The sequence below is a fragment of the Equus caballus genome, chromosome 5 (genome assembly GCF_041296265.1).
Source record: "Equus caballus isolate H_3958 breed thoroughbred chromosome 5, TB-T2T, whole genome shotgun sequence".
Taxonomy (NCBI): domain Eukaryota; kingdom Metazoa; phylum Chordata; class Mammalia; order Perissodactyla; family Equidae; genus Equus; species Equus caballus.
The window spans coordinates 80,640,798-80,668,065 of NC_091688.1; the positions used below are offsets into that span (position 1 = coordinate 80,640,798).

General features: G+C 39.6%; 3 protein-coding genes across 12 annotated transcripts in view; 2 read left to right on the top strand and 1 right to left on the bottom strand.

Annotated features, from left to right (window-relative positions):
- The first annotated feature begins 2,526 nt into the window (after nt 1-2,526).
- On the top strand, nt 2,527-14,076 carry LOC100052081 (guanylate-binding protein 1). Its single transcript, XM_005610445.4, has 11 exons — nt 2,527-2,646; nt 4,315-4,523; nt 5,854-5,981; nt 7,124-7,233; nt 7,498-7,694; nt 8,302-8,544; nt 9,390-9,670; nt 10,306-10,518; nt 11,280-11,382; nt 11,615-11,808; nt 12,902-14,076. Exons 2-11 carry the CDS (start codon nt 4,334-4,336, stop codon nt 13,016-13,018), a joined length of 1,776 nt encoding a protein of 591 aa, XP_005610502.1. The 5' UTR covers nt 2,527-2,646; nt 4,315-4,333; the 3' UTR covers nt 13,019-14,076.
- Nucleotides 4,523-27,091, bottom strand: LOC106783229 (uncharacterized). Of its 4 annotated transcripts, XR_011438824.1 has the most exons (7): nt 25,570-25,681; nt 24,720-24,807; nt 21,448-21,667; nt 18,199-19,348; nt 9,412-9,580; nt 8,400-8,576; nt 4,523-4,747 (listed from the first exon to the last, which is right to left on the bottom strand). XR_011438824.1 is itself a non-coding variant. In XM_070267337.1 (3 exons), the coding sequence occupies exons 1-3, from the start codon at nt 26,953-26,955 to the stop codon at nt 14,705-14,707; spliced, it is 378 nt and encodes a 125-aa protein (XP_070123438.1). In that variant the 5' UTR covers nt 26,956-27,091; the 3' UTR covers nt 14,564-14,704. The 4 variants fall into 4 exon arrangements, 1 of the variants encoding a protein (XP_070123438.1); XR_011438825.1 differs by lacking the exons at nt 18,199-19,348; nt 21,448-21,667; nt 24,720-24,807; nt 25,570-25,681 and adding an exon at nt 7,095-7,310 and having other exon boundaries at nt 9,412-9,548; XM_070267337.1 differs by lacking the exons at nt 4,523-4,747; nt 8,400-8,576; nt 9,412-9,580; ... (1 more) ...; nt 24,720-24,807; nt 25,570-25,681 and adding exons at nt 14,564-14,758; nt 26,852-27,091.
- Nucleotides 26,884-27,268, top strand: part of KYAT3 (kynurenine aminotransferase 3) — a 54,370-nt gene continuing 53,985 nt past the window's right edge. For 3 of the 7 annotated variants that reach the window (XM_070267334.1, XM_070267335.1, XM_070267327.1), the window contains exon 1: nt 27,109-27,184. Coding sequence is in view for 1 of the 7 variants with exons in the window: in XM_023641713.2 (XP_023497481.2) it covers nt 26,918-27,184 (267 nt within the window). In the remaining 6 variants the exon portion in view is untranslated. Of the gene's footprint in view, nt 27,185-27,268 lie in introns of all 7 variants that reach the window. The other 4 variants (XM_023641713.2, XM_070267326.1, XM_023641710.2 and 1 more) reach the window with 4 other exon arrangements.

A 27,268-nucleotide genomic window follows, 5' to 3' on the forward strand; every position in this document is an offset into this window, starting at 1 on the left:
AATTCAGCAAGTAGTTCAATGATTCCCATGAAATTTCCATTATTTGAAGAATGTCACTTTTCATCATGACCTCCAGCAGAGCAATCCTCATTTTAAAATGTAATATTTGCAACAACTCACTCAAAATAATAGTGAATTTTCTTTAAGACATTGGCAATTGCTTTTATATTTGGTTTACATGGAATTCAAATAAATTCAAGCCTTTTTATGCTCTGTGGATTCTTCAACATATTTTGAGGGGTTTTGATATATTCACCCAGTTTGAAAACCATATTTTATAAGTACTGTCTGTCCTGGTGAAAATAATTTACTAACTGAACACCATACGCAAATTTTAGTTCTGGAATAGACTAGTGAAGATATCATAATCGTGTGAACAGTTTTTAAAATTTGAATATTGTTTATTACCTCAAGGTCAGGACCTAAGTAGTCCTAACAGAATGACTTAAATCCCTCACCTTAAAAGCTTAAAGAATGACACCACAGGATGCCAGAAGTCTTGACTCAAACTTCTGTCATTTCACAATAACGTAGATAGGCAGATAGATAAAAGATATTAACTACTCACTTCTTACACCTACATGTCCGTTTTACATTTGCAATGACTGTCCTAAAATGTCTGTTCAGACATTCAAGGTTCCCTTCCAAGGGGAAGGGGCAGAATTCCAGCTTTTCACAAAAGCAGCTACCAAAAAAAGTGTATAACCTAAGAACATTACGTCAATACCTTGTGGTTCTGTAAGATAATTGCTGTTTTAGAAAAAACCCACTGGATTATTTAGGAGTAAAGACGAAATATGTCTCTAACTAACTCTCAAACAGTTCAGACAGAGAAAAAAGGAAATGTGGTAAGATAATTTTGGGGAATTGGGGTAAATTTCCTCTTCTATTTTTTGCCAAGTTTGGGAGGAATTGGTATTAATTCTTCTTCAAATATTTCGTAGAATTCACCAGTGAAGCCATTTGGGCCTGAGCCTTTCTTGATGGTGGTTTTTTGATTAGTAATTAAATCTCTTTATTTGTTATAAGTCTATTCAGATGGGCTATTTCTTCTTGAGACAGTTTCGGTAGTTTGTGTCTTTCTAGGAATTTGTGCATTTTTTCTAACTAATTTGCTGGCATGCGTTGTCCACAGTATTGCCTTACAATCTTTTTTACTTCTGTAAAGTCACCAGTAAAGTCCTCTATTTCATTCCTAATTTGAGTCTTCTGTCTTTTTTTTTCTTGACCAGTTGAGCTAAAAGTTTGTCAATTTTGTTAGTCTTTTCAAAGAATCAGCTTTTGGTGTCCTTGATTTTTCTCTCATTTACAAAAATCTTTATTATTTTCTTCCTTCTGCTTGCTTTAGATTTAGTTTGCTCTTCTTTTACCAAAGTCTTAAAGTGAAAGAACGTTGAGATCTATTATTTTCTTAGTGGTTGCTCCAGGGCTAACCGTATATATAACTTCTCCGTCTCAAAATTATGCTAAACTAATTCCAGTAAGACACAGAAATGTTACTTCTATAACTCCATAACTTTATTCTCTCTTCTCCCTTTTTGTGCATATATATGTGTTATCATTCTCGTAATACGATCCTGAAGCATATTATACTGTTGCTCTAACTAGTGATTTATACAATTTTATGTCTTTTAAAGAAGCTGAAGGGGAAAGAATAAATTTATAGGGATTATTATATTAACACTCACAATTTCTAGTTCTCCCTCTCTCAGCCTCGTTTTCAAGGTAAAATAGAGACAATGCCACTTATTTTGCATACTTGTAGTCCTGATTGAATTAGACCTGTAACATATCTAGCTCTTGGAAAATGATCAAGAAATAAAGCCGTTTCTGCTATTGCCATTCACTCAGCAAACATAGAAAGGCAGAACATATAGGCAAGAGGCTTAACAAGAGGGTTTGGGATCAAGAGTGATTCGCTTCAGATTACTTTTGGTCCTATGATTTTGGACAAGACAGTAAATCTCTCTGTGCCTCAGTCTCTATAAAATCATGGGGAAATGTTTGTTATGAGATATAGGTTATCCAACCCATGTGAAGAAGTCAATACTGAGCCTGGAACATGTGTGCAATACCTGGAGCCCCCTCCTACCTGTGTACTAGGTATTAAGTACCAGGTGCTGGGTGTTTATGATATAGTGTGTAAGACATGTCCTTTTCCTCACTTACTGCACATATAAATAAGGAACCAGATCCACTCTGAGAGTGACCATTATTAAAGGAAATTAGATCTAAAAATTAATATGATGCTTCCTCATCCTAGGCTTCTCAAACTGACCCCTAGTCCTAAGATACATTCTACTATGTTTAAACATCTAATGGACACTTTTTAAAACAGCAAATGACCTCTAAGATCTCTTTCAAAAAATACGTATAAAGATTCTAGTTGAGAAATCATGTGAAACTCACGTACCCTCCTACTAGCACAAATTTCGGAAATTCTTTCTGTTGAATCACTGGTCTGTACTCAGTGCTTTCAGTTTCATATTCTCCTAAACCCATTACAGAAGTTTCCTTTCTTCTAAGTGTCTGGCCTCCAAAGGAAATCCGGAAAGCCCCACAACATTGGACGGTTGAAATATAAGTCCAGCGATCCAGTGAGACACGGAGAAGTAACTGCTCCACAGAAACTGAGGAGAAAAACAGGTAAGAACTCTATTTTCTCACCAAAGCAGCTTTCTCTGGAGCTCTAAAGGAGCTCTGCTCTGGGAAATGGAGCCCATGATAAGCTCGAGGCAGGGGTGGGGAGGGGTTTATAAGGGTCAGTTAGTTTTCTAAAAAATGACCAGCATCAAGATGAGCTGCAGCTGAGCCTGATGTGGAACACGAGGGCAGATGAAATCCCGGCACTATCAGATGGCAGCACGTCCCTAGATGTCACTATTGTGCTTGTGTTGAATTAGGCACCAGCAGACATGGGGCTAAACTGAGAGCTGGAAATGCATTAGGATTGTCTTTTTCTGTGTTGATACTGTCTGTGTTGACTGGGGACACAATTAAATTATCGTTGGCTTTGAAGGAACTTGCTCAATACTGATCCAACTGCAGCTAAGAAATTGAAAGGGCCACGTGTATGATTTTCATGAGAAGAAAAGAATACTACATGAGATGCAGTGTAAACAGCCATCTCACACTGTTAAAGACAATTGGGCCCCAGCATCTCACTAAAAATTTCCTCTTTATCACTAAAGGCAACATCTTTGTTTACCTTGACCTCTCTGGGCTCTCAAGCAGTTTTGATCCTGCCTTCTGAAAACTTCTCCCCTGAATTCCTTAGCATAGAATTAGCTTCATTCATCACTTGTCTGACAGCTCTCCTCTTTCATTTCAGCTCCTCCTCCCTGTCTCCCTCTCCCTCCCCCTCCCTCTCCCCCATCCCAGAAAACCTAGAATTGTAGAGCTGGAAATTATAGATATTTTCTTTGAACAACTTCCTCTCTAGCTCTCCTGATCTGCCTCCTGATCTCTTCATGCTTATTTCCTAGTCTTTTGTTCCCTTACACACACACAAACAAACACACATGATTTTTAGCAACATTCAGTATTTGCAGGTGTGCAGTCATACCCACCCCCCCCCCCCCCCCCACTTAGTTGGAGCCTAATTGACTGTGAAACTAGTGAAGATTAAGCTTCAGGGCTGCTTGCATGAGCCCATTCCAAAACTCTGTAAGGGTCCCTAGTCATATGTTTCATATAGCCATATAGTTTTATAAAATTTGCAAGAGTAAGTTATACTGGTTCCACTTCCAGAATGGCAGTGTGAGGAGTTCTGTGGACCCTCATTCCAGTGAAAAGAGCATAAATAGCAGAAACACACACACACACATTTAAAATATCTGGAAATTTTCCAAAGGGCATACACCAAACATTGAAACATTTATTCATGTAAGTCTTTATTGATTTTAAGAATTAATGAATAAATAAATCAATATTGGATTTCTAACATATAGCCAAAATGTAAAATAAATTTCTTTAAATCCTATTCTATTCTGTTTAATATCTAGTGTAAATTTTTTAAAGAGAATCCAAAAGGAAAGTTTTCCATGCTAAATTAAATAAAAAATCTTGATTGTGAAAGTGGTTGAATGTTGATAAGTCACTGTCATACCAACATTTTTTTCAATGGACTACTCTGTTAATAATTTAGTAACTTTCTAAAATGATGCCTCCCCTCATCTATCTCACGAATGCACACAAAACTTTTGGCTACGTTGGGGAATTTTATGACTCCATTTTCTGAATGAAGAGTAAACTGGTGAAAGTTCTTGACGTACTTAGACCGGAAATTCTGTCATCCCATCTCTTCCCTTGCAGACATAGGAACACTCTGAACATGGCCCCAGAGGTCCACATGCCAGGCCCAGTGTGCCTCATCGAGAACACTAAAGGGCAACTAGTGGCTAATCCGGAAGCTTTGAAGATCCTGTCTGCCATTACACAGCCTGTTGTGGTGGTGGCTATCGTGGGCCTCTACCGCACAGGCAAATCCTACCTGATGAACAAGCTGGCTGGGAAGAGAAAGGGTGAGTGGCACCAGCAGAGCTCTGCCGAGTCCCTTCTGTCCACATACAATGCCAACATCAAGTACAGTGATGTGAGGAGAGAAAGTTGGAGATGAGGAGAAATATTGAAAGCTAACTTTCAATCCAGTTATGCTCTTATCTTCACTATGACCTGAAAGAGTCAGCTTCTCTCTCTTCCTACTTTGCCTTAGTTTCCTCTTGTATAAGCATGAATTGTTCCTTTCCTAGAAGAAATAAGGCAGTAATAAAAATAATTAATGTACATAATAATAAACTACAAGATATTTACTAAAATGTTCGTGCAGTAACAGCAAGTTTCCACTGATCTTTAAGATTTAAAAAAATGTTTAAATCTGTATTGGCTCTTCTTTTTTTTTTACTGTTGTAAAATATACATAACACAAAATTTACCACTGTAACCATTTTTAAGTGTACAGTTCTATAGCATTAAGTAAATTCACATTGTTGTGCAACCATCACCACTTCCATCACCAGAAGTTTTCATCTTGCCCAACAGAAACTCTGGGCCTATTAAACAATAACTCCCCATTCTTCCATCTCCCCAGCCCCTGGCAACCACCATTCTACATTCTGTCTCAATGAATTTGACTACTCCAGGACTCTCATATAAGAGGAACCATACATTATTTGTCCTTTTGTGATTGGCTTGTTTCACTAACCTTAATGTCTTCAAGGTTCATCAATGTTGTAGTATGTGTCAAAATGCCTTTCATTTGTAAGTCTGAATAATTGTATGTGTATACCAATTTGTTTATTCACTCACCCATTGATAGACACTTGGGTTGCTGCCACCTTTTGGCTATTATGAATAATGTTGTTAAGAACATGGGTGTACAAATATCTGTTCAAGTCTCTGCTGTCACTTCTTTGGGGTATATACCCAAGAGGTGGAATTGCTGGATCATATGGTAATGCTATGTTTAATTTTTTTAGAAACTGCCATACCATTTTCCCATAGCAACTGTATCATTTTACATTTCCATCAGAAATGCACAAGGTTTCTAATTTCTCCACATCCTTGCCAACACTTGTTATTTTCTGTGTTTTTGATAGTTATGTTGTTAAGGTAATTTCCTTCTATTTCTAGTTTGTTGATGGTTTTTATCATGAAAAAGTATTGAATTTTTTCAAGTATCAGATAGGCTGATTTTTCTATTTCTCTGATTGTAAGTAAGATTTAATATTGGTTGAGGTTTCAGTTCTCTCTCCTAACTTATGTTAACTATTTATTATGTTAACTTTTATCTCAACTTCCAGATCCATCTGCTATTAAAACTCCACCCTGTCTTGTCTCCACTGCCCTTTGCAGGCTTCTCTCTGGGCTCCACAGTGCAGTCTCACACCAAAGGAATCTGGATGTGGTGTGTGCCTCATCCCAAGAAGCCAAACCATGTCTTAGTTCTGCTTGACACTGAGGGTCTGGGAGATGTAGAGAAGGTAAAGATTGAGGATTCAATTTTTTAATAAGCCCCTCATCTCTGAATATTTTCTACACTATTTAATGTTTCTGTAAATAAGAGCCTGTACTTAACCATGATATATATTTTCATTTCTGTTTACATGTCCTGAGGCTAAGTTTAGCAACCAGGGGTGAGGAAAATATTCATAAGGCAGAATCCTAGCAGAAGAGCATAGTGGTCAGAAGACATCATTCTAATTATTAAGAACAGCTATAAGCTAAGCCAGTTAATCCAGATGCAAAATGTAGTACAAATAAAATCAATATCACGAGTCTTAGCCTGCACAGAACTCTAGTTAAAGATTTAGGTTTTGAAGCTCCATACCTTTGTGTTTAAATTTGAACTCTGTCCCTAACTCAGTGGCCTTTGCAAATTATTTGACCTCTTTAACGTCAGCTTTCTGATCTCTGAAATGGATGTAATAGATCTATATTCACCCCATAGAATTGTTTTAAATATTTAATAAGATAAGTAATAGGAAGTATTGGGTGCATAATAATTGCTCAATAAAATAGCTACAAGGGGGCCAGCCTGGTTGCGTAGTGGTTAAGTTTGCGTGCTCTGCCTTGGCAGTCCCAGGTTTGCAGGTTCCGATCTCTGACACAGACCTATACATCGCCCTTCAAGCCATGCTGTGGCGACATCCCATACACAAAAGTAGAGGGAGACTGGCAGAGATGTTAGCTCAAAGACAGTCTTCCTCATCAAAAAAAAAAAGCTATTATTAATTACAATTATTAATTAATTATTATTAATACAAGTATTATTACTCTTAGATAAGCCAAAATTTTGCTATGAAAAATAAGAGAAAATTTTAACATTAAATTATATTTAAGGTCTTAGACTGCCCACCAACCTTGACTATTTTTTTGCAATTATCTATCAATGATCATAAGAGGGCCTAGTAAAAATCAATGTAAACCAAAAATACCAATCGGAAAACTATTCAAAGTCCGAGTCCTTTACTAATGATCATTTTCATTTAGATTAGGGTTCCTCTTTTGGGTCATTATTTTTAAAAAACATTCTAATTAAATGAACATACTTTTACTACTACTGATCTGGAAAGTGCCATGAGAATGAAACATACTCCAGGCCCAAATGTGTTCTGACTTCCAGGGTGACAACCAGAATGACTCCTGGATCTTTGCCCTGGCAGTCCTCCTGAGCAGCACCTTCGTGTACAACAGCATGGGAACCATCAACCAGCAGGCCATGGACCAACTGCAGTATCCTTTTAGTGGTCCAGAACAGCACCAAATCAGAGGGAGAACTGCTTTTAAAAAGCCAGCTGCCTGACTGAATCCTGGTGAATCAAGCACAAAAAGAGAAAACAAAAAATAATTCAAGGGCATGGGAAAGATCCCATGTGCTAATGAAGAATTGAGACCTGGGTTAAGAACAGATGAAATGAAGGTTTTGGAAAGTGTGGAACTAACAGGGGATGGGGCACACTGTTCTTTTCTGCCAGTTTTCCTTAGTCCGTTACTCAGCTACGTGACAGAGCTGACAGATCGAATCAGGGCAAAATCCACATCTGATAATAATGTGGGTGAGGATTCAGGTGACTTTGTGAGCTTCTTTCCAGACTTTGTGTGGACGCTGAGAGATTTCTCCCTAGACTTGAAAGCAGATGGAGAACCCATCACAGCAGACGAGTACCTGGAGAATTCACTCAAGCTTAAGCAAGGTAAAGAGGACTTAGAATTGATAAATGGGAATGACAAAGCACAGAAACTATCACTTTTTCGTTTTCTATTTACAGTTTTCTCATATTTATAGTTTTCTATTTCTTCTCAGTTGGCTATTACGAAGAATTAATGCTTTCTTAATATCTGAATTAACAGATTTGATTTTAAGTTATCTTCTCCCTGTTCTAAGAAGTTTCTTTTCCTTTCACCTTTCCCTGGGCTATGATCAGATTGATTTTAACTCCCTGCTTAGGGCTTGTGATGCTAAAATTAGCCAAAGAATATGGAGTAGAATGGGCATTTACTTGAAAAAAAAATAGATTAAAACATGAAGAGTGGACAGGTCCAGGAGTTGGTAAACTATAGCCCATGGGCAAATGATGGACAATCCAGCCTGCCAGCTGTCTTTCTAAATAATGTTTTATTGGAATAATGCTATGCCCATGTGTTTATAGATTGTCTATTGTCTTCTTTCATGCTACAATAGCAGAACCGAGTACTTGGAAAAGAGAGCTGGCCTGCAAAGCCTAAAATGTTTACTATTTGGCCGTTTACAAAGTTTGCAAGCCCCTATATTAGGCAAAGTCCTTTTTTATCTTCCTCCAGGTACCAGTCAAAAAGATAAAAATTTTAATCTGCCCCGACTCTGTATCCGGAAGTTCTTCCCAAAGAAGAAATGCTTTATCTTTGATCGGCCCACTCACCGGAAGAAGCTAGGCCAGCTTGAGACACTGCATGATGATGAGCTGGACTCCGAATTTGTGCAACAAGCTGCAGCCTTCTGTTCCTACATCTTCAGCAATTCCAAAACAAAAACTCTTTCAGGAGGCATCAAGGTCAACGGATCCCGTGAGTCCTCTTCCCAGTCTTTACTCTCATGGCTAAGAATAAAGGAAGGTAGAATAACGTCTATCTAGTTTCAGCTCTGAAAAATGCAAATCTACTGCTATTATCGTGTTAAATTCTAGATGACGACAACGTGTCTAATAGACGTTATTAGTCAAATTTCTTGGGTGAGAAAAGATAGGAAAGGCAAAAGAAAAAAGCTCTATTGCTTAAAATTGCCCTAGTGAACTGGACCTGCAATACGGTAGCCAACAGGAAATTGTGGCTATCTAAATGGAAGTGTAAATTAATTAAAGAAAACTTAAAATTCTGATCACACAGCTATATTTCAAGGCTCATACCTACATGTGGTTAGTGGCTACCATACTAGACAGTACATATGCAACACTTCCATCATCACAGAAAGTTCTCTTGGACAATGCTCTGCTAGAATAAACAAAATGGGAGACTCCTTTTGAATTGCTCCACAAATATTGGTCAAATGCTTACCACGGACCAGGGCTAATCATATAGACATAAATGAAGGAGGTACAGTTCCCGTCCCAATGGTGCTTGGGGATAAAGTGGATATATTCAATAAACACAGGCCTCTGCTATCTAGAACAGAGGTTCTCAACCTTTGATGTGCATACATATCACCCGAGGATCTTGTCAAAAGGAAAGAGCTAATTCAATTGGATCTGGGGGAGAGGCTGAGAGTCTGCATTTCTATTAAGCTTCTGGGTGATGCTGAGGACACTGGTGCTGTCAGGCAAATGAGTGTTAATAGACATCATCAGAATTACACACAATAGAACATTTTCTCACCCCACCTACAACAAACATCATCATTTGTTTTCCATTTGTAGGTCTAGAGAACCTGGTGCTGACCTATCTCGATGCCATCAGCAGTGGGGATCTGCCCTGCATGGAGAACGCAGTCCTGGCCTTGGCCCAGATTGAGAATGCGGCTGCAGTGCAAAAGGCCATTGCCCACTACGATCAGCAGATGACCCAGAAGGTGAAGCTGCCCACGGAAACCCTCCAGGAGCTGCTGGACCTGCACAGGGCCAGTGAGAAAGAGGCCATTGAAATCTTCATCAAGAGTTCTTTCAAAGATGAAGACCATTTATTTCAAAAGGAATTGGCGGTAATTTTTTTCTCAAGTTTATATGGATAGGGTCTCCAAAGGCAAAGTATTATGAGAAAATGAAATGGACATTTATTTTTAGAGAAGCAATTCTTACTAGACATTAAAATGGTGACAACCGCTGTGTTAGTATCATAATAAAAAGAACCAATTTTATCATAACAAAGTTTTAAAACATTTTTTGTCTCATGAATAAACTAATCATCTTCCCTATAATTTAATGAAATGGATATAAGTAACAATCAGAGCTTCTAACCAAATTACATGCCCACTATTATCAGATTGATTTGATATTCTAGCCGAAAGCAAAGAAAATTGTAGTCTTAGTTATCTCAAGCAGGCTTAGGCTGAGCCACCTTTATTCCATAGGCAGTCATTGGTCCAATTAGCAAAGCAGAAGTTTATCTCCAAAGGTGTGGCATAAAGCTAGTAATCTCTGCTCTGAACTTCATCTCCAAGGAGAAAGGGACTTCAGTAGAAAGTCAGGATCAGGAAGAAGGGTATGGTCCTGCTGAGGTGCCTGTAAGTTTGCCTAGGGGTCATAGATGCGTTTTTTGGAGGAGCCTTTCCAGAAATTCTGAGGTCAAACTAACATCTTTTCCCTATTCTTTTCACTTCCTATTTTTACATTAAAGAACCAGCTAGAAAAAAAGCGGGATGACTTCTGTAAACAGAACATGAAAGCATCATCAGATCGTTGCTCAGCTTTACTTAGGGATCTTTTCAGTCCTCTAGAAGAGGACGTGAAGCAGGGGATTTATTCCAAACCAGGAGGGTATCGTCTCCTCATCCAGAAGACACAAGAGCTGAAGGAAAAGTACCTTCAGGAACCCAGGAAGGGAATACAGGTAATCAAGATTTATTGGTTGATTCTTGGAAGCTGTTGACATGCCTCCCTGAAACACCAGTGTGATCTGTGTGCAATTACAGGGCTAACAGCATTCATGCTTTCATTCAATAAACATATACAGGGAGCCTGTTATACCAGATATATCCTATGTGCCCATCCAAGAGAGTGCATTCTATTAAAAATTGAGTTATAAATTGGATTCTCAGATTAATCACCAGGTTGTTACTGTAATCCACTATTACAGCTGGATCTTCATGTTGTAAGGGACAGAAACTCAATGATGGTCACTTAAACAAAAATGGTAATTCATCAGTTTAGGCTTCAAACTGGCTTTAAGCAGCACTAGATCCAAGATTTCAAATAATGTAATCATCTGTCTCTCTGTTGCTCCCCTCAACCCCACACTTCTGTCCCTCCACCTCCTTTTCTCTGATCTGCTTTCTCCCTAATGGCTTCATTTGCCAACAAGCTCACCCCATAGGGAACCACAGCACCAACAGCTCCAAAATTAGGGCCCTCGGTCTAAAGAACAAAGAATCTTTATCTATATCTATATCAATCTCTTATAAAGGATTCTCCTTAGTAGGGTGCCATGATTGGCCATTCTGGAGCATGTTTCCACCCCTGTGACAGGAAATCTTGACCACCAGGCACACCAGGGCCAAAAGGAGCAATTTCTAGAGGAAAAGATGGTGGGCAAATAGGAATAAGTGCCCACAGTCATTTCCTGTTACTAACTCTCTCTTTTCTGGGTCCTAGGCTGAAGAGACTCTTCAGACATACTTGAGGTCCAAGGAGTCTATTATTGATGCAATTCTACAGACAGACCAGACTCTCACAGAAAAGGAAAAGGAGATTGAAGGTGAGGAGTGGGTCAAGAGACTAGATAACCTCAAAAGTTCTTAAAAGTTTTAATAATTTGGCTGGGATCTTTAAACTACAGCAAGATGAGCAAAGATGCCTCTCCCTTGCAGAAGTCATTTCTGAGTAGGGCATATACAGTCAGTAGCAGCAATGACAGGTGAGTGTACAAGGAAGAAAGAAGCAACATGGTCACCCACATAAATTCTTCTTCTTCCTTTTCCTCTTGACAGTGGAACGTGTGAAAGCTGAATCTGCACAGGCTGCGGCAAAAATGTTGGAGGAAATGCAAAAGAAGAATCAGCAGATGATGGAACAGAAAGAAAAGAGTTATCAGGAACACGTGAAACAATTGACTGAGAAGATGGAGAGAGATAGGGCCCAGCTGCTGGCAGAGCAGGAGAGGACTCTCGCTCTTAAACTTGAGGTATTTGATTATATCGCCTTTAGGTTTCTGGGTTTCCCTCCACCCTCCCTGATCACATCTTAGAGTGGCGGTGGGAACATGAAGCCCAGAAGAAGGACTTTGCTGGCCATTTGTACTTTTCAATTCTGTCTGCCTGCCTGGCCTGTCCCCTGCCTATGTCTGGTTATTAGAAGATTTTATTTGCAGCTTTGTCACATCCAGTCCTTTATCAGTGTATCCTTCAATCAATGGTAGCTATTGTCTGCTTGGCATTATAAAAATGTCTTAGCTGTATCTCTTGCTTACTACTACCTGAAGCAAGAACTGCTATGTCCCTATCACTTAAGAGAAGAAACAGAGGTTCAGAAAAGATCAAATAACTTTTATAGAGCTACGCAGCTTGGTAAGATGTCTGAACTGTCTTCACCACTTAGTGGGATCCACAGTGATTTTGCTTTTACGTGACACCTGGTATTACTTTAGCTCTAAGAGAACCTTTGTGATCAGAAGGAAGCCTTGACTCTCACATCTACGTGACAGTCTGTCACTCCTACCTGTTTTCTAGGCCCTGCTCCCAGTTTGTGTTGAGTTGGGAATTATGTGCAGAAATTCCATATGTCAGTCTGTGGCCCTGATTTCCTTCTCTATATTCTGCTACACCTGCCACCAAGCTGTGGAGACTTAGATCAAATTCCCTTATCTAAGACTCACATAACCATTAGATTTTGAGAATTCTTTATTTCTGTATTATGTATGTATGTGTGTATGTGTGTATAAAAGGTTTTTAATGCATAGATAAGATTTGGAACCAAACATATGATTAAGCTTGCTCACAAAGTTTGTATAAAATTAATGGGAGAAAAGATCAAGACCAGTAATTAGGTTCATCAATATATCAGGAGGTCTAAGCCAAAAATTTCTCTTAGCTAAAAGAGATTTAGGAAAAGTAATCATAGAGCTAGGCTGCCCAAGAGAAAGTACAATGAAAACTAGGGATAGAATAAATTTCAAGAAGAAATTCAATACTAAAAAAATCTATGAATGTGGAAACTAGATAAAATTAGAGATTTACTTAATGCTACACTTTATTCTATCTCCATTTGTCTCTTTGTAGGAACAGGCCCGACTACTAAACGAAGGATTCCAAAATGAGAGCAGACAACTTCATAATGAGATACAGAATCTCCAGAAGAGGATGGCACAACCAAGAAGGAGATGTGTCATAAGCTAAAGACCTAAAGAATAGAGCTCTCCTGGTCACTCTTACCCAAGGCATAACTCAAACTTGTAGAATTTGGAAAAATGTCACTACACTTAATATTAGGTCTTGAATTTTTATAACACAAAAAACTTGCAAAGACATGTGGTGCTATAATTGAAGTCATGTCCACCTTCTAACAATATTGTTAATTGTGTTACAAGGATTTTACCTCTGTACCAACATAGGAGCTATCATGAGCTGATTCCTCTCAGGAGAAGCTTATTCTTCCAGATGACCACTGGTAGACAAATGGATAAAGAACAAAGCCTTAGGTAAAAGTCTTGGAACATAGTTGAGCATCAGTTTGGTCAAGTGTACAATGGAGTCCAATGTCAGGAAGAACCATCCTAGCTTCTGCTTAGTGAAGATGCTGTATAATTTTCCATTGTACCAAGACTGTACAGTCTGAGCAGTGGTGTGATTCCTGAGCACTGGGAATGGACAATCTGCACTGATGGGTTCCAAGCTAAAGCCAATCATCTTATATAGCGATCTAGAATCTCTACAGAATTTCCATAGGAAGATGGAAGAAACCATTAGCATGAGTAGGAGTTGGGTCATAAACAAATGGGCTATATAAGGAAACTTTCTCTCTTTGCTAAATTCACCAGATTATAACTTTAATGGGATACTTTAGAACTTTAAATAATTGACACTGGACTAAACATTGTAACACGATAATTACGCGTTTTGTATTTGTAGTAATGTATAATTCACAAAGATTGACTTTGAATGATGACGGATAATGCGTTAGGAAACTGAACTACTTAATTATTAGATTGTTTATAATCCTAAAGCTTAGGCCATCTTTCCCAGTTCTCAACAGTCGTACTTGAAAGCTTACTGATTTTCCCCAGAGAATATGGATCTTTTCGACTATTTTTTTGACGAATAAAATAATGCTCTTGGTACTACACAGCATATGTAGACTTCATCCTAGTTGCCAAAAGTCCTGGGTAAATCGTTGGTGTTTCTTAAAGCAATTAAGAATTGTTTACTTAATAATAAATTAAAATATGGAAATAAAATACGCTTCACTAGGCTTTTTTATTTCTGATGGGGTTTTTTTTCAGTTTGCACCGAAAAATAAGGTTTTAGCTTCATAGCAATAGTTGCCTGAGTTTCTATAAAAGACCAGATAGTAACTATTCATCGTCTTATGGGCCATATAGTCTGTCTCGGCTGCTCAACTCTGCTATGTTGACTGCAAAAGCAGTCATAGACAAAACATAAATGGATGGGCATAGATGTGCTGCAATATAACTTTATTTTCAAAAACAGATGGTACCCACAAGCCATAGTTTGCAGCTCCTTGCTTTATAGAAACATTGGTCAAAGTTCTGTGCATCTGCCTTAGGTTGCTTACATCTGTAAGGGACATATGGATTCGATTGTATATGTTAGGATTGAGAAAATATTATGCAGTGTTTCAAAATACCGCATCATGAGAGAAAAGCAGGGAAGCAGCTAATGCCATTAAATCCATATTAATAAATCTGCTTTTCCAGATTGCGTTGGGACATTTCACTCCATTGAACCCCCTTCCCTCTCATGACACGGAGAATGCTTCCTTCCACAGTTGAGTACATGTGGCTAAGCAGTATTTCTTCACTTGAACTGTAACTTCACAGGAGACCAGGTGAGACCCACAGTGTCTTAGATGGAGTGTTTAGATGTAGATATGATTTGTGTTTTCTTTTCCAAGCTGCACTGCAACAAAGGAGTAAATAAAATACATTTTTGTTACTTGAAGAAACTTCATGGTAGAAAAGAATAACTCTGTTTTCAAACCAAGTAGTGGTTTCTTCATTAACCATTTAATAATAGGAAAATCGAAACTAAGTAAAATTAAGTAACTTCTTTTCTAGCTTGGTAGCACGAGTCTATACCGGATTCCAAATCCTATTTCCAGGAACAAAATAAAGCTCTCTCTCTAGGCAGGCATGTTGCTTTCACCAGTGGTGTTCAATCCAGCTGTGCGTTAAAATCAATTTATTAAGCATAAAGTTTCCCTGGATCCCACCCTTTCCTGACTTTCTGATACAGTAGATCTGAGATGAGTCACCGAGTGCTACAATCACAGGAAAAGGGCAATTCGAAGTGACACACTTTCAGTCTGCCGAGGCTACCACGTGTCAGGGCCTACGTTTGCTGACCATTATGATGTTCCTGTGTCAAAATTCTTTTCAACCTAGAGAAGTATGTCTTCTCTTGTTTAACTGACAGGTTATTACTTTTCCTTCTATAGGTCTAGAGAAAGGAAATATAAGCTCCCTTGATTTAGAGGGAGGGAACACACTAAAAACTTGGATCCGGACAAAATAGCAGAACTCCCTCAGTGAAAGGGCCCTACACAAGTCCAAGGTCAAGAATAAACTAGACAAGTAAAAACGTATTCACTGAGAAATAAACACAAGCATAGAAATTTGAGAAATTTTAAAATATTTGGCATACTAATAAACTAAAAATCAACCTTATTACCACTGTACATGCATAATTTCAATGACTTAGATGAAATGGACCAATTTCTCAAAAAGCACAAACTACCAAAACTCACACAAGGTGAAATAGGTGACCTGAATTGTCCTATAACTTCTAAGGAAATTTAATTTTCAGTAAAATAAACTCTGAATTGACATCAGCAAGGTAGTGGATGAAGTCCCAGCCCTCATCCCTCAACACAAATACCAATAAAACAGTGTTATTTTGGCCAAAATACCTTTATGAGACCTCCAGAATCCAGTTTAGAATTTGCAACACCCAAAGTAAGCACCAAACTGAGAGAAACCTCTTTGAAATGGGTAATAAGAGAAGTTCCACTGTGCTCGTGTCAATCCCTCGCTTCAGCTGAAACAGCTCAGCACCTAGAGAAATCCACTCGGCCCACAATTTCTCCCCTGGGGACAAAGAATGAGTGAAGCACACATCCAACAGTCCTAACCTTTCAGGGTGCTGCCCAAAACACCTACTTCTGTCTCCTCTCACTCAGAGCACTGACACAACCAGCATAGTTAGGATGCCTAGGAGCAGCTGAAAACAAAGAAAAGGGGCAGGAGCTCTCAGCAGTCTGCACAGCTCTACTGGATTGAGAGAAAGTGCACAACTCTGAGACTTACCTTTCAGAAGAGAGAGAAGTAGAGCTTGCACCCAGCCTCCTACCATTTCAGTGCATACATACAGTATACATTCAGCATACTGCCCTAGGGAAAAGAAGCAGGGGGTCTCAACAGCTGGCATGACTCTGGGAGAGGGAGAAGACACACAATCCAGAACCTCCTTCAGAAGGGGGAGAGAGAAGTGGAGCTTGCACCCAAGGACTCAGCATTTCAGGACACTAACCTGGGGAAAAGGAGAAGGAGGAGGTTTATGGTAGCCTGCATGGCTCTGTGAGATCAGGAGAAGCACAATCTTGAGACTTCTCCCACAGGATAGAGGGGGAGGACTGAAGTGTGTATCCAATATACCAGCCTATCAGAGCACTACTCTAGGGAAGAGGGAAGCCAGCTTACAGCAGCCAACAAGACTCTATGAAATTGAAAGATGCATAACCCTGAAACTTCCCCCCTAGAAAGTGGGGGAAGACTACTAGAGAGTATACATCCACAGAAAATGTTTGAGACACTCCAAGAATCTCTAGCCAGGCTGGTTGGTGAATATCTTTCCCTGCCAAAACCAGTCTGTAAAGACTAGAAATGGTGAATTCTTCTTCAGATGCATAGATACCAACACAAGGCTATGAGGAATATGAAGAAGCAAGGAAATATAACACAATCAAAGGAACAAACTAAATCTCCTGTAACTGACCCTAAAGAAATGGCTTACTATGATTGCCTGAAAAGAATTCAAAATAAACATCTTAAAGAAGCTCAGTGAGCTACAAGAGAACACATAGGCAACTAAAAACTATCAGGAAAACAATATATCAACCAAAAGAGAGTATTGAAAAAGAAACCATAAAAAAGAACAAAACGGAAATTCTGGAGCTGAAGAATACAATAACTAAACTGAAGAATTCCATAGAGAGTCTCAATAGCAGACTCAATCATTCAGAAGAAGGAATCAATGACCTTGAAGACAGGTCATTTGAAATTAGCCATTTAGAGAAACAAAAAGAAAAAGAAAAGAAAAGCATATGGGACCTATGGGATATCACCAAGCAAAGAAATAGATTCATTATGAGAGTCCTAGAAGGAGGAGAGAGAAAGAGAAGAGCAGAAAGCTTATTTAAAGAAATAATGGCTGAAAATTCCCCAAATCTTGAAAAGAACATGGACATCCATATTCAAAAAACTCAAAGGACCCCAAGCAAGATCAATGATAGAAGATTACCCCAAGAAACATTATAGTCAAATGCTCAAAATTCAAAGACAAAAAGAGAAATTTGAATGCAGCAAGGGAAAAGTGACTTGTTACATACAAGGAAATCCCCATAAGGCTATCAGCAGATTTTTCAACAGAAACCTCCAGTGCTGAAAGAAAAATATGCCAATCAAGAATACTATGCCCAGCAAAACTGGCTTCCAGAAATGAAGGAGAGGTAAAGATACTCCCAGACAAACAAAAGCTGAGGGAGTTCTTCACCACAAGACTTACCTTACAAGAAGTGCTACAGGGACTTCTACAAGTTGAAACAAAAGAATGCTAACTAACAAAATAGAAACATATGAAAGTAAAAATCTTACTGATAAAGATAAACATATAGTCAAATTCAGAATACTCTAATACTGTAATGGTGGTGTGTAAATCAATTTTAACTCTAGTATAAAAGTTCAAAGACAAAGTTATTAAAAATAACTATAGTAGCACTAATTTGTTAATAGATAATTTAAAAAGACATACAGAGTAACATGAGTAGCATAAAATGTGTCGGGGGCTGATGTAAAAGTGTGGAGTTTTTATATGCGATTAAAGTTAACTTGTTATCAGCTCAAAATAGACTGTTACAAATATAAGATGATTTATACAAATCTCATGGTAACCACAAAGAAAAAACCTGTAGTAGATACATAAAAGATAAAAACAAAGGAATCAAAGCATACCACTAAAAAAAATCAACAAATCACAAAGGAAGACACCAAGAGAGGAAGAAAGAAACAAAAGAACTACAAGACAGTCAGAAAACAATTAAAATGGAAAGAGTTAGTCCTTACCTATCAATTATTACTTTAAAAGTAAGTGTATGTTGACTTTTGCAACCTCCTCATCCTTGGTAAATCCTTTGAAGTCATGAAAAAACATCTTGAGTGTCTTCTTCCAGACACCATTCATACATTCCTTGGTGACATCACCCCAAGCCACAGCGAGGTTCTTGATGCAGTCATAGGTGTTGTAATCCTCCCAGAATTGCATCAACTCTTCTCAGTGTCTTCCTCAGTTGCAACAATAGGCTGGGCAAAGGTCCTCATCAGGTAGTAGACCTCAAAAGTTACTATAACTTCTTAATTCATTGATTAAATCAAAGAGGTGGTATTTGGAGGGAGAAACACCACTTTCATATTGGAACGAAGACCACCAATAAAATGAGGATGTCTAGGAGCATTATGAACAATGACCAAAATCTTGAAAGATATGTTATTCTCCAAACAGTACTTCTCCATTTCACTGGCATAGCAATTCAGGAGGACACCTTGGAGGAGAAGCCGGGTCATCTATGGCTTCTTATTGATCCTGTAGTACACTGGCAGTGTGTGCTTATTAATATGCTTGAAGGCCTAGGATTTCTCACTGTGCCAGATCACAAAGGGTTTCAATTTGTAGCCTGCAGCATTGCCCCTGAACAAAACTGTTATTCAGCCCTTAAATGCCTTAAAATTTGGCATTGACTTGGCCTCCTAATGGATGAAAGTCCTTTCAGGCATCCATTTCCAGAACAGGCATGTTTTAACATATTGAATATTTGCTCTGGTAAGGAGTTTTCCTCCACAATCAACTTATCTAGAATTTCAAAAACTGTTTCAGCTGCCTTCACATCAGCGCTCACAGACTCACCACTCACTTTCACACTATATAAAGAATAACAATTCTTGAACGGCTTAAACCACCTGGAGCTAGCAGTGAATTCAATATCATAGTTGGGTCCAGCCTTTTATTTCAATACTGCAAACAAACTTTTTGCTTTGGCTATGATCATCATGGTCCTGAGAGGGATGTGCTTCTGTGTCTGGTCTTCAATCCAGATCCTTAGAAGTTTCCTCATGTCTGATACAGGCCCTTCTTGCATTTTTGTTAGTCTCCTTATGTTCAATGAAGCAGATTCGTTAACGGCTTCCATCGCGTTGTTCTTGTTCTTCAAGATCATAGCTATGGCAGAATGGGAGATGCTTGCTCAGTGAGCAATAACCATCACTGATTTTCAACCTCCATAGCCCTTAATCACTTTTAATGTCATTCCAGGTCAAGCCCTCAACATGACCTCTTACTGATAACATTTGCAGTGGATTTTGTATGTCTACAGGCCATGATGAGCAAAACAACACGAGATTAAATCAAGCAAAAGAGAACAGGATGGAATCAAGAGACATGGTAAATGCGAGAGTTATGAGGCTGCTGTCAGCAGAACACAACATATTGTTTTACAGTAAAATTTTTTCTTATAAGTGGAAAGAGTACACTCTAAAATGATGATTTAAAATATAGTATAGCAAATACATAAGTCAGTAACATAGTCATTTATTATCATTATAAAATTATGTACTGTACATAATTGTATGTAATATGCTTTTATACAATTGGCAGCACAGTAGGTTTGTTTACACCAGCATCACCACAAACATGAGGAATGTGTTGTTGTATGATGTTACAAAGGCTACGATGTCACTAGATGATAGGAATTTTTCAGCTCCATTATAAATTATCGGACCATCATTGTATATGTGGTCTGTCATTGAGCAAAATATTGATATGTGACAGAAGCTTGTTTTTAAAAATATGGTATCGTGTACCTCAAAATGTGTTAAGAGAGTAGAACTCATATTTGGTGTTCTTACCACCAAAAATGGAGACAGAATTAGGGAAATGGATATGTCTATTACATTGATTACGGTGACGATATCATGGGTGTTTGCATAAGTCCCAATTCATCAAATTGTACACATAAAATGTATACAATTCTTTGCATGTCACTTATACCTCAATAAATCCATTTTGAAAAATTCTGGAAAACAATTCTCCAGATCCTGAAGGTACCTACTGACTGATGAATTTTACCAAGAATTTAAAGAAGAAATAACATCAATTCAACACAATTTCTTACAGAAAATAGAACAGGGAACATTTCCCAATTAATTCTACAAGGGCAGCATTATCCTGATACCACAATTAAATGGGGGGGAAAAACAGCATAAAAAAAAGCTACAGATCATTATCCTTCAAGAACATATATGCAAAAATCCTCAATAAAATATTAGCAAGTTGAATCCAGTAATGTATAAAAATATTGCACCTCAATCAAGTCGGGTTTATTCTATGAATGCAAGGCTAGTTCAAAATCAATTAATGCAATTCACCATACTAAAATCCTGAAGAAGAAAAATCACTTAATTATATAAATAAAGGCAGAAAACTCTTGACAAAATATGACATCTATTTATGATAAAACTCTCAGCAAACTAGGAATAAAACTGAACTACTTCAAGCTGCTAAAATGCATCTACAAAAAACCTACAGCTAAGATAATACTTAATGATGAAAAACTAAATGATCTGCCCCTAACTCAGGAACAAAGCAAAGATGTCTATTCACACCATTCCCGTTCAACATTATACTGAAACTCTTTTAGCTCTGCGGATCTACCTAGCATAAAGCATGTGGTACGGCTTTGGAACAGCAGCGCCAAAAGGACACTGCACACTATGACAAACTGGGGGAGCAAAAGGTAGTCCCCATAGAAATTCTCCAGGAGCTGAGAACCTACAGATAGCCTGCAAGAGAGAGGCGTCTGAAAGCTTAAGAGCTCCATCATGAAGGGGTGAACCAGGAATTCCAGAGCCGAAGTCAGACTGAGAAAGGAAACATGGCACATTCCCGAGAAGAACAATTTCTACCAAGTTCTAATGCCCTGATATTTACCTATGGCGCAGCATTCTCTAACACTATTAGCCAGAAGCCACATACCTAGTCCATGTCTTGAAGGGCACAGTACTTGCCCAAGTTTTCACTAAGAACAATTTTTATTTTTATTATTTCTTACATATGGACCTCAGGTTTTGGATGAATTTTTTCCTACCAAACTGATTTGTAAAGTCAAAATTCATTTTCTCTTTTCAAAAGTTGTTCAAAGACTGTGAAGACTTTCTGATCAGCTCGAGTAACCAATGCTAAGAGTTAATGTTATAAATCCTGCCAAATGTGTGTGTGGATAGAGAGACAGGCAGAGAGACAAACAAACAGACACAGGTTACCCTGAGCAGCTCTTTCTGCAGATAAAATACACTTTCTAGGGGCTGGCCCCGTGGCCGAGTGGTTGGGTCCACGCGCTCCGCTGCAGGCGGCCCAGTGTTTCGTTGGTTCGAATCCTGGGCGTGGACATGGCACTGCTCATCAAACCACGCTGAGGCAGCATCCCACACGCCACAGCTAGAAGGGCCCACAACGAAGAATATACAACTATGTACTGGTGTGCTTTGGGGAGAAAAAAGGAAAAAAAAATCTTAAAAAAAAATACACTTTCTATTACAGTTTTTGATATATTTCAACTTGTGTTTGTACAACTATTACTATCTCTCTGGAAAGCATTAATTTACTGAATATTACATATACACACAAAATATTGCGTTTAAAATAGCTAGGTGACACTGAAAACTGAACATAACTCTTTTTTGACAAGTATAACTGTATATACTTAAATTATACAATGCAGTGACTTGATATATACATTGTAGAATGGTTACAAGATCAAGATAATTAACACATCCATCACCTCACATAGTTAACATAGTCAACTGTTTGTGTATGTGTGTGTGAGAACGCTTATGAGCTACTCTCAGCAAGTTTCAAGAACACTTCATAGCAGGAATGTAAGGTGGACAAGCCTTTAGGAACTTACAAATCCATCTGATTTGTCTTTTTTCCTAGGGAAGGTTTTCCTTAGAACTGCTCTAGGATTATGAGAGAAAGGAAGAAGGTAGTTCTGCCTGCCTCACTCTTACTACCTAGAAGGGACACATGCCTTTTGAGAAGCATTTCCAGATAATGAGGCATCGCTTCTCCTCCCTGCCACTCCTCTGGTGTCACCTGGAAGGCCCATGTAAAAGTAAAGTGGGATGCCTTTGGGGAGCAAACTAGAAGAGTGAGTAAACCATCACAGCCATACTATGATTGCATATCAGAATGTCCATATAAAAGAGTGAAACAAAATTGAAGCTCATTTCCCTCTCATGTAAATATAGTAGGTCTGGAGCTGGAGTGGTGGCTCCATGACGTCAGGGCTAAGGCTCCTTCTCTCCCATCCTATTGCTCTACCATCTTCAACTTGAGGATTCCACCAGGTCATCCAAGAGGGCTGCAGCCATCATGTCTGCACTCAAACTGTCAGGGAAACCACAAACCAAGAGAGTAAGGAGGGCATACTACCCCTTTAAGACTTTTCCTGGAAGAAGCACATACAGTTTCCACTTATATCCCACTGGCCAGAATTTAGTCTTATGGCCAACTCAGCTACAACAGGAGCTGGAAATGCAGTCTTTACACCAAGCACCCACATACTCTGCTGAAATGTGAGGGTTCTATTACTATAGGCGAAGAGAAAACTAAATATTGTGGAATAACTAGCAGCCCAATCCTAAAGATTCTCTTTCCCTTCCTCTCAGGGAACAATGTCACAGAACTTATTAAGAAACATGCACTGTTCTAAGTTTTTTCAGGTCGATTAAATCATTTAATCCTCAAAATAGCACTATAAATAAGGTTCTATTATCCACATTTCACAGATGAGGAAATCAAAGCACAGAGAAGTGAAGTAACTTGCCCAAGTTTACACAGCTAGGAAACGGCAGAGCTGGCATTTGAACCAGACAGTCTGGTTTATCCACTATGCTATACTGCTCTCTGTCTACTCTACTTCAGAATATTTTCAGTCCTCTATGTGAGGCAATGGAAAAGGCTTTATCTACATAAGGGAGATATTGTGTTTTTATTCAGAAAGCAAATGAGCAGAAGGTATAAGGAAAATACATCTACTGATAATTCCAGGGAGTCACTTATACTTCTTTTTTTAACACCAACATGAGTATAATGAGTGAGACAAAGCTTGATATCTGAACACAGGATTCAAATGCCCAGCATTTGGTCATTCCAACATTTAATGAACAAGCATATAAACTAATAACAATGTGGAATAAAATGAAATTCCAACCAAGCAAGGGCTCACTACCAGACACATATAGAAGCCAACACCATGAGGCTAACTTTTGAGAAAACAAAGAGCTTTATTGCGAGGTCAACCAGCAAGGAGCTAGGAGGCAAAGCCTCAAATCTTCCTCTCCAATCCAAGGTTCAGGGTGAAATTTAAGGAGTTAGGGGCTACTAAGCTGCAGCTGGGGCCATGTAAGCTGATTGGCTAGTCTCGGATTAGTCCATAATCAGGCTGCTTGGGCTGCTGGAAGCCAGATTTTCCTTACTGAAGGCCATCTCGCTTCATCAAGTGCTCAGGTGGCAACATTTCTGAAGATTCTTGGTTCCAGGGTCATCCTGCGCTATGGGTTCACACCTGATACATGCGTAGTGCTATCCCTGTTATTGAGCAAGGTTAGATTCTTCAAAAAATTGTTTTAAGGAAGCAAAACTAGTTTAAGTTGGTCAATGTTTTATGTGCTGTTTCAAAAACAAAAAGACACCTGAGAACAAGATGGACTCTGTGTGGTGAACAGGGACCTCAAACCAAAATGGAGTCAAACAGCCATGATGGGACTGGATGAAGTCAGGTACCCTGTTCTCAGAAAAAACACAGAATGCACTCTTAAGCTAGTCTCCGCTGAAGTTCCTGAATTTACAAAGTGCAGAACAGCCATGTGGACCTAACCAATGAAACTGTGACCTGTGCCAACCAATCAGGATTAAGCAGGCTTGCATCCCTGATTTGTATCAGTGGATCTGGCTTGAATCCCTCATTTGCATAAATAGATGTGAGTGGAAACTGGTAACCTGGGCGGGAACTTTTTCCATAAAGGCAGTCCCCTTTCCTTTGTTCTCCCGGAGCATACTTGCGATTTGCTACTGAGATCACGTCTCTCCAGTTTGCAAACTGTATGAGTAATAAAACTTTCCTAACTAAATTCTTGTATGGCAGAGATTGTTATTGACAGCGACAACAAGAGATGGGAAATCAAACACATTTACATTTTCTCTCTACAAGCCCCACTAAAACAGCAGTAAGGCGATTCTTGTGAGCCATAAACCCACGAGAACAAAAACAAGGGGAAGGACAGTGGTAACTAAATGGTCGAAGTTATAAAGCAGATGGGCAGGGAATAGCTGACGGTAGACTCAAACACGCTGAATCCTAGACAGGCATGAAGAAAGCCAAAAAAGCAACCAGATGTTGTCCCCCACACACAACTCTCCAAAAGCTCAGGACTAAAAACCGGAGGACCATTTAAAGGCCTGTCTAAGAAACCACTACATCCCAAGACTACCACCCTGGTCTGCACATCCCCACCAATTTGTCGCCCCTCACCTCAGCAACAGATTAGCAGTTTGTACTCTGAAGAGGGCAAGCAGAGAGTCTGACTTAGGAGAAATCAGGCATAGTTGATGGTGGAGTGCTGAAACAGAGGAAATGAGTGACTGTCGGCATAACGGATGTGGACCTCCTAAGCCCTCTTTCTCTCCTCTGCCACCACCCTAGTCTCAGGGAACATCATCTCTCACTCTAAAAACCTCCTAACAGATCTTCCTGCTTCTACACTTGCCTACCCACAAGTCCCTTCTCCAAGCGGCTAGAGGATCTTTAAAAAAATGTAATTAAGATTACACTATTCCTCTGCTTAAGATTTTTAAGTGGCTGCTTCAGAATAAAATCATACCCCTTTCTGAGGTCTTCAAGGCTCTGCATGATCTGGCATCTGCCTTTCTCTCCACCCTAAGCTGGAAGCACTTTGCCCTGAATCACTATTAGACACACTGGCGTCTCTCTCACTCCTTGAACTTGCCAAGTTTGTTCCCACGTTGGGACCTTTTCAACAGATGTCTTCCTTTCTAGAATCACTTTTTGCAAGGTAGCCTCTTCATCATTCACTTCTAGGTTCAAGTGTCACCTCCTCAAAAAAAGCCTTTCCTGACCATTCCATTTAAACTATCTGCTGTGTCCACCCCTCATTGCTTCTTCATAACACTGATGACCCTCTGAAGCCATTGTATATATTTATCCACCTGTTGTCTGTTTCTCCCTATGTAAGGTTTAAGACTAACACTTTTTCTGACTCATTTTCCTGAGTAGCCTCAGCACCTATGTCCTGCATTCATATTTGTTAAATGTGAGAGAAATAAAAGAAGCACCTGGCATTGGAAACTGATCTGACACTTACCCTTAAGGCTTCAGTGTGGTTAAGAACTAGACATGGAGTTCCCCAGTAAAACATAACAATCCGACAGAATACCGCCATCAAAGTCGCTGTGTGATCATGAAGTGAGACAACAGGCGAGATCACTTAATAATCTTCTCCAGATAAAAACAAGATCACTATGCAAACTACAAAAATACCAAACTTTCTCCTCTCCCAACAAGTAAAACTGGTGCTTTTTTTTTACCAAACACAGATACAGCCTTGCAATTTCCTTCCCTTCTCCTACATAAGATGTATTAAGATACCCAATCTTATAATTACCTCCACTTCCTGACAGCACCCAAAACAGAACGAATCTCCATTTCCTTGAACCCTCCCCTCAAATCATCTAATACAAGCCCAGATCGTATAAGAAGAGATTTCTAACGCTGTTATTGAAAATGACCCATGGTTCCCCAAAGTGTGTTCTCCCTGTTTGCAATGAGTGATAAACCCAACTTTCTGACTACGGGTGTGTTCCTGGTGGGCTTTGGCCAGGAGAATACTGACAAATGAATGCCACTCGAAATAGCTCATAATCTAGGGGCAGATTCTCTATCGTGCGCAATAATTTCTCCATTCACTTAACCTCTTCCGAACCTCCTTGTGCTTAGTTGAAGAGTATATTCCCTCAACCAAAGGTTATCTTTGTTCTTTGTTCTAAACCAGACTAACAATGCTACTGCCATTCCCACTCCATCTATCCTCTCATCTTCTTAAAACAGGAGAGGAAGAAAATCCATTTACGAAACTCGCTTCTTAACGCAAGCTATCCTTTCGGTAACCCCGCTCTCCCCAAAGGAATAATTCATGGTTTTCCTTTTTCTCTTAGCTGATTTTTATCCCTCAGTTTTAATGTCTCACTTGTTTCCCTCCTTCAGCTTCACATCCCGTTTTGTTTTCAGTTCTCTGATCAAACTCATTTAACGGTTCAGGCATATAAAGTTCCTCTGCTTTTTTTCTCACCCCCAACATAGGCGATAAATACAACTACAAACCCTTTTGCACACTCTCTGTGGCCTTGCCCTCTGTCCGGCACCTTCCAACATTCGAACTACAACCCCCCCTTTGCCTAAACTCTGTGGCCCCAAAGCTTGCCTTCTTCCAAACCAATCCTTGTCCTATAATCTACATCAACCCGATCAGTCACACACATTCAATTAGAGCCTTGAGCCTGAATTTCATACTCAATCCCCGGCCATAGCCGAAGCCACGCCCCGCCCCGCCCCCTGACCCAGGTCCGCCTGCATTCCGCCGCCCTAACCGGTTTAAGTGGCCAGCACCTCCACCAGCCCTGTCCAGTCCTGGATAGCGGACATTCTCATAGTCAATGGCGCCCCGAGGCCATATCCAAACATCCACCTTCATCCCGTCCCCTTACTTTCATCATCCTGGCACCTTTCCCCGCCTCCTGCCGCAACCCGCCCCCAGTTCCATCCAGTCCGCGATCCCGGCCGGCCCCGCAGCCAATCCGCGCTCTGAATCCAGACGCCAGGTCCATCCCCGCCCAGGCTCCGCCCCCTGGGCCGAATCCCGAGCGCCAAGCCCTCGGCCCACGCGGCCTCGTGAGCAGAGTGCCAGTTGCGGCGTAAGGGAGGTGAGTGGGCGCGCGGCTGGGCGCTCCGCTGCGGGGTGAGGGTTCCGGGCGGGCGAGCGGGCGGAGTCCGGGGAGCGCGGCCCC

Coding starts and splice junctions, on each gene's coding strand:
- LOC100052081 (XM_005610445.4), top strand. CDS start 4,334: ATGGCCCCAGAGGTCCACATGCCAGGCCCAGTGTGCCTCATCGAGAAC. Junction 7,234..7,497: donor CAGGCCATGGACCAACTGCA/GTATCCTTTTAG, acceptor TCCGTTACTCAG/CTACGTGACAGAGCTGACAG. Junction 10,519..11,279: donor AACCCAGGAAGGGAATACAG/GTAATCAAGATT, acceptor TCTGGGTCCTAG/GCTGAAGAGACTCTTCAGAC.
- LOC106783229 (XM_070267337.1), bottom strand. CDS start 26,955: ATGAAGGTGGATGTTTGGATATGGCCTCGGGGCGCCATTGACTATGAG. Junction 21,668..26,851: donor GGTGCTGGCCACTTAAACCG/GTTAGGGCGGCG, acceptor TTCTCCCCAAAG/CACACCAGTACATAGTTGTA. Junction 14,759..21,447: donor TGCAGAAAGAGCTGCTCAGG/GTAACCTGTGTC, acceptor CCTTTGTTGCAG/TGCAGCTTGGAAAAGAAAAC.